Raw genomic sequence first — 14009 nt, 5'->3', positions numbered from 1 at the left:
AAATAGTACATTATGAACATATACAGATAATGCTTCACACAAGTACTCTATAGTGCATGAACAAAAAGTGGAAAAAAAACCAACAGAAAGTGGAAAAAAGTAAAAAGAAAGGGAAGAAGATATATATACTGGTAACACAATTAAAAATATAATAATAACAAACAGACCATAGAGCTAGTAAGCAGAGGACATAAAAAACTTAGTTTCTCCATACTGAAAAAGTTTAAAAAATAAAGGACACACTTTATTTGTGGCTGTCATCAATCTAACAATTGTTTCCTTGGGATAATTTTGATATAATATTTTTAGCAGAATTTGCCATGTTTTGTAGCAGTGGGAAAAAGAAACTGTCTGAATAGAACGGGAATTAATTGGCAGGGTAAGCTAGAACTTCCCATGAAACACCCCAATGTTCATGTTGACCTGCTTCAACTTTCACTTGGTTCCACCCTAGGAAATTTCATTCCACTCAGTTCCCACTCTTTTAGTAAATATATTTAAACTAAGAAAGCATGCTCTGATCGTATCTGTAATACAACTTGCAAAGTTGAACATAATCACTGTTATTCAACTGCAATTATATTTGATGTCCTGAAACAGATCATTTAGTGGCCATTGACAGAAAAAGTACTTCTAAACTATAAACCTTAAAAGCAGAGGAAGGGGAGCACCCACTGTCGACATGACGTAGCCTCGACGGCAGTTTGCTGGTGGCGGAGGATAATTTGTGTAAGAAGGAGGGTTATGGAAGTGGGAGAGGATACAATGGTGGGAGGGAGTATTACAGTGGTGCAACTAAGATTATTTTGTCAGGGTATACAAGTAGGAATTGAAATCCTATGGTCTTGGGGTGGGGGTGGGTGGGGGGGGGGTGGGGGCTTGTATGTCCAAGGGGGAGGGATACATAAAGCCTAATGTGTGTCAGGCTGATGTAGATATGTTAGTAAGAGTGAATAAATTTCAAACTGGAGAGATTGACAAGTGTAATAGAAAAAACTGCCCATTGTGTGGAATCAAATAATTTGTATATAAAATTGGAAACTTCAATGTCATATCTTAAATTTATTTTTCCTAATAAATTCCTATAAAAATGAAGGAACGTAACCTTATTCATCAATTATTATCAAATTAAAAGTTTTAATTGGTGATAGTTCATTGTTAATTATTAATCAAATTAGTTCTAACTACAAAAACACATCACTCATGTTAGTTCAAAATTAAAGAAAATAAATAACATGAACATATGTTGAAAGACAAGTTAGAGGAATGTTGTAATACATGACTATGATACTATACATGATAATGCAGTCATACATGATAATGATACTCATACATAATAATGATATTCATAATAATGATGTCATACATGATAATGATGTCATACATATATGACACAATCAATGTAACACTGATACAAGAATGCAAATCTAACAGATAAAGCAGAAAAAATTGATAAATTGGAAAGATTGTCAAATATAAATTGTCATTTTATAATGTCACAACCTTATTTTTATCAAAGTTCTTTAACTTATATAAAACAAAGAATTGATTATGGCCTCCGGATACGCCACGGCAATGTTACAATTACAATCAGCCAATGAAATGTTTTCAAATTATTTTATAGCAAGTGGGCGGATACGCCACGGCAATGTTACAATTACAATCAGCCAATGAAATGTTTTCAAATTATTTTATAGCAAGTGGGCGGATACGCCACGGCAATGTTACAATTACAATCAGCCAATGAAATGTTTTCAAATTATTTTATAGCAAGTGGGCGGATACGCCACGGCAATGTTACAATTACAATCAGCCAATGAAATGTTTTCAAATTATTTTATAGCAAGTGGGCGGATACGCCACGGCAATGTTACAATTACAATCAGCCAATGAAATGTTTTCAAATTATTTTATAGCAAGTTGGCGGATACACCACGGCAATGTTACAATTACAATCAGCCAATGAAATGTTTTCAAATTATTTTATAGCAAGTGGGCGGATACGCCACGGCAATGTTACAATTACAATCAGCCAATGAAATGTTTTCAAATTATTTTATAGCAAGTGGGCGGATACGCCACGGCAATGTTACAATTACAATCAGCCAATGAAATGTTTTCAAATTATTGTATAGCAAGTGGGCGGATACGCCACGGCAATGTTACAATTACAATCAGCCAATGAAATGTTTTCCAGAAGCTTCAGTCAAAAAACTTATATGGTCGAGTCTTTCTGTAGCCTCTGATTGTGGACAGTATGTCTGCATAGTTTTAGTAGTTACGAAACATAAAATCTTTACACTACAAATGAATGACAGATTCTTATACAAATGTCTTTGATTCAATGCATTGTATTGGTTTTCAAGAACATGCAAGCTATTAACAATAAGTACTACAGAATGATGCAGACAAACAGAACAATGAGATAAAGTTTATGAAAGGAAATGTAGTGGAATATATACTAAACTACACATTGTATACTTACTGACAGCCAGTTACCCTGGAGGTATCAAACAAACAATAAAGAAATAACATTAAGGAGGAAATGGGATTTAATGCTAACGATGGGATTATTTACAATTGGATTATCTTACAATAGGATCTACATTCTGGTTTAAAATGGGTCGGTTTAAGAAAACAATGTGGGCTGCACATTCATGCTGAGCTGTCCGATTATCAGAAAAAAAAAAGCCCAAACTGGTATCAGTAATTTCAAGGATTAAAACAGGTATGACAGGGATGATTTTGTTGCCTAAATTATTTTCTGATAAAATAATCAAATGAATCAACATCGATTAATGTATTTTGACCACGTATATACGGTATTGTGGTTTCTTTATACAGTAATACAATATTTTTTCTAAGAGTGTGTTCAACTGTAGGTGCATCATTCAGCATAATATATATTATACTTTATATTTTAAATTGTCCAGATCATTATCACCTGAAAAAAACCCCACAGACTAACCTGGTATTCCTGTATTCCACCCAAAATGGCAGGCTTGCTGTCCGGGGGATTTTGAATGGGAATGGTACCTGTTGCCGTGGTTTCTACTGTGCCAGGTGTGACAGAATCCTCATGGAAGAATTGGTTTGAGCTTCCAATACTGGCCACGGATTGACGACTCTGGATACGCTTGACAGGTTTGCTTGTAGATTCGTTGGTCGTCCCTGCAACGGATTCAAATTTTGTAGATTCCTTTGACCTGGAGATGAACAAAATGATAATTACATCATTTTTATCAAAGTGAGTTGAATTAAGTTTTTGTCAGCGTTTGAATTATGCATCTCTTCATTTATTACTTAGGCTAATTTGAGATTTTTATTAGCACCAGAAAAGTTTTTATGACCACTGTAGATTTTTAAAAATTACTACATTGTAATTAAAGTATCACATTATTGATATTGATGATACTAATAATAATAATAATAATAATCAGTATAATAACAAAATTTTTTCATTAACTAACTTTAATTATTTAGTATTATCGTAATAGGAATAACAATAATAATAATAACAATAATAAAAATTGGCTAAATTGAATATAATAATTCTAAAATTAATTAAATAGAAATCATTTCTGCAAATATTTCACAAAAATTCACAAAATTATGATTTACATAGAAAAAAAAATATAAATGTAATATAAATGGATTACCTAAATGATTCGGACCTTATAACCTGGCAAAAAGATAACAATTTGGCAAGAACTCAGTTGAGAAAAATGTTGGATCAAAACCATAACTTTTCGTTTCACACTGCTACATAACTGCTGATTAATTAGCCATGCAAAACGTACACACGGATATGGGATTAATCCAACTATGTTTAGTGTGTATTTCTCGAGGACGATTATATATATCGCATGATAAAGCATTCACTAAAGAACTGAAAATTCTGATTCACCACAGTTCAAAATTCTGAAAGGTCACTAAACTCTAGAGCATACCTCTTATGCTATCAGTTCATTTACCTTAGAAAACAAAAAGTCGTCACAGCCTTTAGCTGGTGGGCAAAATACAGTTGAAAGGGAGGGTTGCTGCTGGCTTCTAAACACTCAACATTCAACAGAGCTCAAACGCTAGCAAAAAACACACCAAAATGACCTCAATTTTACTCCTAATGTTTGCCTGTGTTGTGGGCAGTATTATAATTGGCTTCACTGGAAGCTTTATTGTTTTTATCCTTGTAGCGGTTGTCATATCACAAGTTTTACTCGGCTTATTCCCTGGGAAGTTGCTTCCGTCATCTGGAAAAGCTGTGTTAATCACCGGGTGCGACACAGGTATTGGACACTTCCTCGCAAGACATCTGCATGCAATCGGATTTCAAGTTTACGCAGGATGTCTGTACAAAAATGGGGAAGGGGCAACAAACTTAGCCGAAGAATTTGATGAGAGACTTGTTGTCATGCAAATGGACGTTACAAAGGAGGAAGAAGTTACCAAGGCCTTCGAAATCATAAGGGAGCATTTGAAAACTACGGGAAGAGGTATTTGAATTGTTTGTATTTTACAATTTATTTTATACTTTTGCAGAAGTTAAATTTAGTTTGAAACCAGTGCTCCTGAACACACACCTACACACTATTAGTACCCTAATTCCTCGGGTATAAGTCCATTTCGGGTTATAAGTCCACCCCCTACATTACACACAATTTTACATACAAGTCTTTCATTGGGCAAAAGCCAAGGGTGTGATTTCAGCCCAACTGACTTTTACAAATACTTTCTGAAAAAAAAAAAAAAGATTGGCTTTGAATTCACATGCAATGCTGAAAATTGCCTTTCGGTTGGCCATCCCTGAAAATGAATGTCAATTTAAAAAAGGTTTATTTCTTGTGAAAAGGGATTTGCGTGCATAGGCAAACCCCCACTCATAATCAGCCCAATTTTATGTTCGGGGATGGGGGAATTTTATGTTTGGGGATGGGGGAATTTTATGTTTGGGGATGGGGGGGAGGATGGGGTCTGGGCTTCCAGAGGAACTAGGGTATATGCACTACTATCAGAAAGAACATTATTATTACAATTATCATTATTATTCAGTTAATGAATATTCTTCATAGACCATTATATCAACAATAAAACATAATCACATGATGCACTGTCTACCAGTTTGTTAAAAACTACATGAAAACTTATTCTTGTGTGCATATTGTATTATCCATTAGAGCAAAGAAATTCATATAAAGAGCTGAAACAAACTTTAGCATTTTAAATAATAATAATAAATAATAATTTGATTAGAACTTATATTTATAAGTGTCTGACTAAACACAGCTCAGTGATCAATTAGTATCCAGCTGGACATTTGACCAATAGCATCTAGCCAGTCACTCAGCTTTATCAAGGGTGCTGATAACACTTGAAACTGAAACATACAAATCTGTTTTCCTCAATTATTAATAACAATAATAATTGGATTTTAGCATAAATAATTCCCAATATTTTTATCCTAATTCACTGAGAAAGTGGCTTTTGAATTAGGGGCTGAATTTAATAATAACAATTATAGGTGGGATTCACATATCTCATGATGATATCGTAAAAATGCAAAGAAAAAACTAGTATAGGAAAAGTTAGTACTTTTCCTATACATACAGTAGGAAGGCTTCAACAATTGGTTGGGGTGGCATAATACTGATGTGTTTTATTAGTTCTGTCGACCATGAAACTTGACGTTCGATGGTCACTTGAAGATGTCTATAGACAAATGTTCTACACTATTTTAAGACACTAATTTGATTGGACATTCCAATTAGAGTTAATTAATCTTGTAGAGAATGTTTAACAAGTACAGTACAGCTAACTGATGTAATACCACAGGGTGTAAAATTGGCCTGGTAGTGTGCAATTACTGAGGTAGTGTTAATTTCTTGAGTTTTTGGGTGATTCATCCACAAAGGCTGATCAAACTTGACTCTCAATACCCTTTAAGTCACTTATGAGGGTTTGGAAGTTAGGTTTTTGGCTGTTGAAAACCATTAAAAGTTTTTCTTTCCAGGATTCAACCCATAACCTTGCAGTGGCAAGCAAAAGGATGATCTGGATATATTTGAGAGTTTTATTAATTATTAATCTTTTGTATTGCATTGGTGGTGGTGATACCAATGGCTGGGTAGCTTTTGGGGTACAGACTAATATAGTAGTAAACATATACAACAAATTCAGAATAAATCTTGGTAAGGCCATTCAAAAAGCACAACTACCTGTATAGCATTAGGAAGCTACTGTGGGTATTTCCTGGGTAATTTAATTAAACTTCTAATGTCTGATTGTGTTAATTAATGCCACTAATTACTTAGGCTACTGACTAAGGCATAAGGCAAAACCCCAAACATGACCAACTGATGACAATGTCAGCCTTGAAAGGCCGAGACTACCGAGTGGGTGACAGGAACCAAACACCAGATCAATCAACTTTTAACTAAGTTCTTCCTGCTTAAATTGCAGCAGAGAGGGAAAAATAGGGTTAGCGAGGGTAAGCAGAGTTTGGTGTTTTTTCTTGTTAATACAAGGTGACATAAAGTGGCTTGCGAGGACTCCAATTGATGAGAGCAGACAGGCAGGCAGGGCCTACCAATGCTTAATACCCTACCAAATGGTCGGCAGTTAACCATGAAGATAATTACATCTGATGGACTTATTGAGACTGTGAATGAAATGGAGATGAAAGGAGACAAGGAATGGAATTAGATAGAAATAAGCAATCACACAAAGGGGATGTTAAGATGTAAGCCACTAAGCAACTCCACCCAAACATGCATGAAGTGTCTTGTCCCAATTAACCAAGACCCTGTGGAACACAATATGATAAAAACATTAAGGATCATTAAAAATGTGTCTGTAGTGTGATTTAGGCTGGGAATATTCTGATCCAATTTTTAAAAATATGGGGTTTTCCTAGATATTTATCAATTTTCTATTGCTTTTTCTATGTGTATTGCTGATATTTTGTATTTTATTACCAATGAATTGAAGATATTTATATTGAATGGATTATCCTTTGGTATTTTGTCAAATAATAAGCCAAAAAAGATTAAAGAAGTTCTTTTGAGGAAATTACATATCATTCAGCAAATTCGATCACTTTCAGCCCCCACCCTTTTAGACCTGTCTCTTATACACATCTTGTAATAAGAGGGGGGAAAGCTCAAGTTAAATTGAGAAAGATAGGAGGTTACTAGGTTACATTGTAATTGAATCAGAGACTGTGAGGACAGTGGCCCAGATAAAACGTAAGTTGACTGAGTGCATACATTGTTATAGTCTTAGTGAATAGACGGGTTATTTAAGCAACCTGGTTATGTCCACTATTGTAGCATTGTGAGCAGGTGCTAACTACTTTGATTTGATTATACAGACCTACTCAGACGACACTGTATACTGTCTTAAAATAGATTTGGCAAATAATAGCGGTATTGTGTACAAACAGCGTTTATAGCTATTATACTGTCAAAGTTGGTCAATGCACTGGACAGTACTGCCACTGGGTCACTGGTTCGAATCCATAATGAGGTTGTCAACCATTATCATGACATTTAATACTTGATTTTAGCCAAATCCATGAGGTTTGGGGACACATTTGGCTGTAGAATTATACTGTTACATTCTGGAAGGCAAAGTGATCCAATAGGAAATTTTTGACTAAGTTCATTGAGACATCAAGCCCACATGACCCCTGTTAAGTGTCAGAGAAAAAGCACCAGCACGCAAAAAAAACTGGGCAATTTTGGACCATTAATTATTTAAAGAAAATTTTAATACAGATTTTATTTTATTCTTTGGTCTGACAAATTGTTGCGCCAACAACAGGGCGTAGCTTAAACCCCCTCGAGTTTGTATACCATCCATATGTAAGACTTATACTTGTATGTTATGATATCAGATAAATCACATTACTTCAAAAGAGGAAGGACATTTCTCTGAGTTAGGAATATCTTATTTTACTACTTAGCAAAACTTTTTTTTTTGTCTTACAGAGTTATGGGGTGTTGTAAACAATGCTGGGATTAACATCCTTGGAGAGATTGAGTGGCTTGACACGGAATTGATAAAACGGGTGTCAGAGGTCAACCTGTGGGGCATGGTGAGGGTTACCAAAGCAGCTATACCAATGCTACAAGAGAGTAAAGGTAGAGCCATGGAGTATTGTTATCTAAAGCTTAATCTTGTTAATAATAAATCTAATTATTACATTAATAATTCATTAAAAATCATAACATTTATCAATATCATCACTACAATACTTGGTTTTTTGTATAATTAATATTAAGTGTGGTTTTTTTTCTTCTATTTTTTTCATTTTATTCATGCTTTATATATTTTTATAGAATATGTTTACCTTTTTATTAGATTCCATAAGTGGTATATTTTTACTATTGAGTGCAATTTAAAAAAAAAACTTTCCTAAATAATTTTACTGATTTTAATCATCTTTATTTAAATTATTTTTAGGTCGTATTGTAAACATTGGCAGCATTTGCGGCCTTGCCAGCTTCCCGTTTAGCGCCCCCTATTGCATCTCAAAGTACGGGATTGAGTCATTTACAGATGTTCTACGAATTGAACTTTCAAAATGGAGTATAAAGACGATGCTAATCCAACCAGGAAATTTTGGATGTAAGTACAGGTGTGGTCATGAAACAGAAACCAAAATTGATCATGTTTTGATTCTCACAAATCAAAAGTATGGAAGAAAAAATACAAAAAAATAAGATGTTAAGAACATTTGTCAATATGGTCAGGGGTGGATCTAGGGGGGGGGGTCCAGAAAAAAATAAAAATAAAAAATTGATTGCCTAAAATGCCTCAGAGGTTATTTTCGGCCGTCCAAAACACAAACATTTTGAGAGGGCATGCCCCTGGACCCCCTAGGGAAGTATAATCTCGATCACTTTCAGCCCCCACCCTTTTAGACATCCCTGGATCCGCCCCTGATGGCACCTCTAGACGGCCAGAAATATATTTGAATATTTGTTTTTTTTTTTTTCTCTCTATTTTTTTATAATTTTGAAAAAATATAGGAAGCCCGGGCTGGCTGCGCCCCCCTCCCACCCCTTGAATCAGTCACTGATTACACAGAAAGTTTTTATGTAATCATAATAGTTTTGTATCGTTTCTCTTCAGCTGCTACAAGACTTATTACCAAAGACAATGTGAAAACAGTCATAACCGGAGCCCAAAGGAACATGACAGAGGAAGTGAAACAGAGATATGGCCAAGCCTATTTTGACAGTATATCCCAACATCTATGCAGTCTTTCAAATTCATACTCAGGATCAACCGACCTCACTCCAGTGATTTCTCAAATCACAACAGCACTACTGGTAGAACGCCCTCAACCTCGATATATGCCTGCAACATTTCATTGGAAGATTTTTATCTATTTACACTCATTTCTACCTAGTACCATCACAGATCTTCTTTATTGTAAACTTTTAAACTATTTTAATAAAAAATTAAAATGTAAGAAACTTTAAAGAAAAAATGTTTATTTGAAATAGTTATTAATATTGATGGTATATGGTGTAATAACATGTAAAGAATGAAATTAATACCAAATATAATGCAAAATATGAATGATGCAAAAGAATAAGATAAGGTAACTAATTTATATGAATTTCAAATACAATGCAATTCAATAAGCACTGTTAAAGAGTCCTAACTTTAATCTTACTTTAATTTTATCTGTATCTGTTAAAAAAAACCCCCAGAACATTTGATTACATAATAACTTATAGAAGGTCAATATGATATTGGAAACTTATAATCGGATATTTACTATGACAACATATATAATTCCACTACTAGGTTTAATTGCGAGAATAGGTGTGGGTATGCGGGTCACTATGACCTTTAGTGGAGTAACGTCCCTACCCTGTGATACAGATGTTGTCATTCGGGTTGTATTTGTGTCGCGCTAGTTTTTGTTTTCATTTTCTTGGCAGATAATAGCCAATGATAGCTCTTATAGCAATAAAGAACTGAATTAAAATAATTGTATTTTTTTAAAAATGAATGCTCATATATATGTGTTAATAAAGGAATAATATATAGAAAACCACTGGGATATTTCATTCTTTACTTACTTTTTTTTTAGCTCGACCGGGAGTCTGATCTTTGGCCGGGAAAGTTTAATGTGGGTACACTGATGAGGCAAAGTTATAATCATTTCATCGCTGACTTTATGGGGACAAAGAACAGTCTATGAAATAACACAAAAATACACAGACAATAGGTTAAAAATATAATTTCATCTCATCTACTCTACATATTTACTTTTATTTGATGACAAAAATGAAATGATTATTTCTTATTTATTTTTGCACTTGCAAAATTTTAAATTTTGTAGAAGTGGTTGGCATATCGGTTGTGGCTTGGACTCCCAACCTCGAGGTTGGGGGTTCGAAACTCTGGCTGTGCAAATCGCTTGTATCCTTGGGCAAGGCACTTTATCTACGGTTGCCTCTCTCCACCCAGGAGTACAAGTGGGTACCTGGTAGGTTCCAACACAACTGCGCTGATTACTACCTGCAACATTATGGAATAATAATATAATTTAATTTAATAATTTAATTTGGTCTTGAGTATGTGTTCCATATGTGTTTGATCCAATGACCAGGGTAGTGAAGCGCTTAGATGCTTTGTGCATTTAGCGCTATATAAGAATGACATATTATAATTATTATTAAATAAGATGCATATTAATTGTCATTTTCAAGCAGTTGATATAACTGGAGATGTTTAGCTCTTTTGATTTTGAAATTTACTTTCCTTTAGGAAAAATCCGAAGACTAATAATAATATTATAATACATTTCTACAGCACCTATTAAATAAACAAGTTCTCATAATCTGGAAAGCGCCGATGAGGGCAGTATAATATAGACAGTGGAGTATATTGGAACTATAAAAAAAAAAGATCTATTAATCAATCAGCCAAGTGTTTCTATTAATTAATCAGGTGAGTGTTTCTAGAACTCCTCATCGGAGCTAAAAAAAAAGGAACAAAAAAAAACAGGCTTGTTTTTAAGGGATGCTACTAACTTTGTCTTATTTTCCTCCTTACCTAGCACCTTTGTTCAATTTTGAGTAGCTGCCTTACAAATCTCTGTTATTATTATTAAGAAGGCTTGCAATTTGTCTATTGGGATATGTTTACCTTTTCTCCGCAGCTTGAACAAAATTTCCCATCTTTCAGTTCATGGAAAGTTTGTTTACTGTTAGTTGAGGTGTATAGCATAACACTGTACTTGCTTAAGACAGTTTCCTGAGGTACAAATGGATCCTGTTGGCTACTAAGCAAGTCAAAACTTTCAATAGGCTCAGCAGAAATTGATGAAACTAGAAGTTTAAGGAAAGGAAATTATGAATACGACATGAGGAGAGCAAGTGAAGTGAATAAAGGAAAGTTTGAATGAATAGAAAGAAATCAAGTCTTTGAAGACCTGTCCAGACTATCAAATTGTGACAGCCTAAATATGGTCATGATGACATCACATCATGACCATATATAGGCACATCAGGACTATATATGGGCAGTGTGTGGACAGACCTTAATATAAGAGTTAGTAGTTATAAATATGCCCCAGGTTTGGCCATAATACTATTTGTATTTTTACTGTCATTTGCTCTTTTAAATGTATGGAAACGGTCATCATTTCCTACCACCCTATAACTTTCTTCTAACTAATGTCAGCAGTAGAAAAAATAATTTAAGATGTATCATCCTATGAAAAAAAAAATCATAAAAAATTAAAAAAAAAATAAACTTGCCCATTTTGAAGTAGCATAAAAATTATCAACATAGAAATTAGTGTATTTAAAAAATGTTAACCCATCATTTTTCAGCAAAAAATGTTAGAAACACCTCCAGTAAGTATTTTATTACTTTTAATTATAATTATCTGGTTTAGCAATCAGGGTACATATTTTTTAAATTCAACAATTTCTTTGCTCAAGTTTATAATTTGCTTTTGTACTTGCATTTGTATCTTACTGCACAATGAGTAAGTTAATTTCAAAATTATTTTTCACTATTTGAGGCATGTTGTGGCAAAATGGCTAAGTTGTAGCAAAAATTGAAATTCAAGTTATTGGTATTTCCAGATACCTGAGTATGTGATCTTTAAAATGAGAGGTCATTCATTCAAATTGAACATTTCAAGCCTAAGTTATTGGAAAGTGAAAGTACAGTACTCTTAGAGTCAAGATAAACAGCATTTTGAGTAATTGAATTTCAAAGTTATTTGTGCATACACTGTTTAATAGAACGAACTATGAAAAATAACGTAAAATAAACAATTTGTTAAACCGCTTTCAGAACTAACCCAGCGGGCACACAACGTTTAATTCAACGTTGAATCAACGTTGAAATGTAGTTAAATCGTTAAAATCATTTTGACAACATATACTCAACATTGAATCAATGTTGAAAACAGTTGAAAATATGTTGTGTATTTAACCCAAGTCCCGGTTGATAATTTAATGTTAATACAGCGTTGAATTAATAAAAATATAAAATAAAAAAATAAGAAAAAAAAATAAAAAAAATAAAAATAAAATAAAAAAATAAAAAAATAAAAATAAAATATAGTTTGCATTTCAATGTAGAATCAACGTTGAAAATGTGTTACGTTTTTCAACCGGAATCCTATTGTTTATTCAACATTTTTTCTACGTTAAATAAACAACATTTTTCTACGTTAAATAAACGGTTGAAAATATGTTGAGATTTTAATGTTACAGTAACTACGTAAGTTCAACATCTTTTCAACGTCACGTTAAAATATAGTTTGCATTTCAATGTAGAATCAACGTTGAAAATGTCTTACGTTTTTCAACCAAACTCCTATTGTTTTTTGAACGTTAGATACACGTTGCAAATATGTGGAGATTTTAAAGTTAGTGTATCAACATAAGTTCAATGTTTCTTCAATGTGAAGTTAAAATGTACGGTAGTTTTTTATACAACTTCATTTCAACATTGAATTCACTTTGAAATCTGGTTGAGATTTTAACATAACAATTACAATGTTTATTCAACATTTTTCCCATGTTAACTCTAAACATAATTTTTATTTATATGTAGAATCAACATTGAAAATGTGTTGTGTATTTTTACAATGTATCCATTACTTACTTAATGTTATTTCAACAATAAATAAACGTTGAAAAATGGTTTAGATATTGAAATTACATAAACAAATTTAGTTCAACATCTTTTTAATATAATGTTAAAATATAGTTTGTATTTTAACATATAATCAACCTTTAAACTATGTTATGTTTTTCTGCCAAAAACCTATAGTTTATTCAACGTTTTTTCTACGTTAAAAATATGTTGATATTTTAATGTTACTGTGACAACGTTAAGTTCAACATTTTTACAACATCAAGTTAAATTATAGTTTGTATTTTAATGTAGAATCAACGTGGAAAAAGTGATATGTTTTTCAACCACAATCCTATTGTTTATTGAACATTTTTTAACGTTGAATAAACATTGCAAATATGTTGAGATTTTAAAGTTAAAGTATCAACATAAGTTGTTTTTTTTTTTCAGTTTCAAGTTAAAATATAGTTTTTACTCAACTTTATTTCAACACTGAATTCACTTTGAAATTTTTACAATACTGTATATCCATTACTTTAACTCAGAGTTATTTCAGCAATAACATTGAAAACAGTTGGATATTAAAATTACAGTTATAACATTAGTTCAACATCTTTTCAATGTAATGTTAAAAGTTTGTATTCTAACGTATAATCAACATTAATTAACGTTAAATAAACGTTGGAAATATGCTGAGATAGGCTAAATTTACAGTAACAATATAAGTCTGAAATCTTTTCAACGTCAACTTAAAATTGCATTTCAATGTAGAATCAACGTTGGAAATGTGTTATGTTTTTCAACCAAAGACCTATTGTTTATTTAAAGTTTTCTCAATGTTAAATAAATGTTGAAAATATATAGTTTTTTACTCAACTTTATTTTAACAT

At 32.7% G+C, this 14009-nt stretch overlaps 2 protein-coding genes across 5 annotated transcripts in view; one reads left to right on the top strand and one right to left on the bottom strand.

The window, feature by feature from the left end:
• Nucleotides 1-14009, bottom strand: part of LOC117105765 — a 30659-nt gene that overhangs the window by 9536 nt on the left and 7114 nt on the right. For 2 of the 3 annotated variants that reach the window (XM_033247038.1, XM_033247039.1), the window contains exons 9-12: nucleotides 11167-11348; nucleotides 10095-10210; nucleotides 2969-3206; nucleotides 2486-2500 (exon numbers count right to left, since the gene is read on the bottom strand). In XM_033247038.1, the coding sequence (XP_033102929.1) occupies nucleotides 2486-2500; nucleotides 2969-3206; nucleotides 10095-10210; nucleotides 11167-11348 (551 nt within the window). The remainder of the gene's footprint in view (nucleotides 1-2485; nucleotides 2501-2968; nucleotides 3207-10094; nucleotides 10211-11166; nucleotides 11349-14009) is intronic. The other variant, XM_033247040.1, reaches the window with a different exon arrangement.
• Nucleotides 3113-10069, top strand: LOC117105766 (D-beta-hydroxybutyrate dehydrogenase, mitochondrial-like). Of its 2 annotated transcripts, XM_033247043.1 has the most exons (5): nucleotides 3113-3247; nucleotides 4194-4493; nucleotides 7986-8138; nucleotides 8461-8625; nucleotides 9133-10069. In XM_033247043.1, the coding sequence occupies exons 2-5, from the start codon at nucleotides 4412-4414 to the stop codon at nucleotides 9483-9485; spliced, it is 753 nt and encodes a 250-aa protein (XP_033102934.1). In that variant the 5' UTR covers nucleotides 3113-3247; nucleotides 4194-4411; the 3' UTR covers nucleotides 9486-10069. The 2 variants fall into 2 exon arrangements, with proteins under 2 accessions (XP_033102934.1, XP_033102933.1); XM_033247042.1 differs by lacking the exon at nucleotides 3113-3247 and having other exon boundaries at nucleotides 3936-4493.

This window comes from Anneissia japonica, unplaced genomic scaffold (assembly GCF_011630105.1).
Source record: "Anneissia japonica isolate Jap-2015-1 unplaced genomic scaffold, ASM1163010v1 scaffold287754_len4335492_cov202, whole genome shotgun sequence".
Taxonomy (NCBI): Eukaryota; Metazoa; Echinodermata; class Crinoidea; order Comatulida; family Comatulidae; genus Anneissia; species Anneissia japonica.
The sequence above is the reverse complement of the archived record's forward strand: the minus strand, read 5'-3'. Positions and strand labels throughout refer to the sequence as shown.

Excerpts from the sequence above, each read along its gene's own strand:
- LOC117105766 (XM_033247042.1), top strand. The coding sequence starts at position 4,103 with ATGACCTCAATTTTACTCCTAATGTTTGCCTGTGTTGTGGGCAGTATT. Across the intron at positions 4,494-7,985 it reads TTTGAAAACTACGGGAAGAG|AGTTATGGGGTGTTGTAAAC; the intron begins GTATTTGAATTG and ends TTTGTCTTACAG. Across the intron at positions 8,626-9,132 it reads CCAACCAGGAAATTTTGGAT|CTGCTACAAGACTTATTACC; the intron begins GTAAGTACAGGT and ends GTTTCTCTTCAG.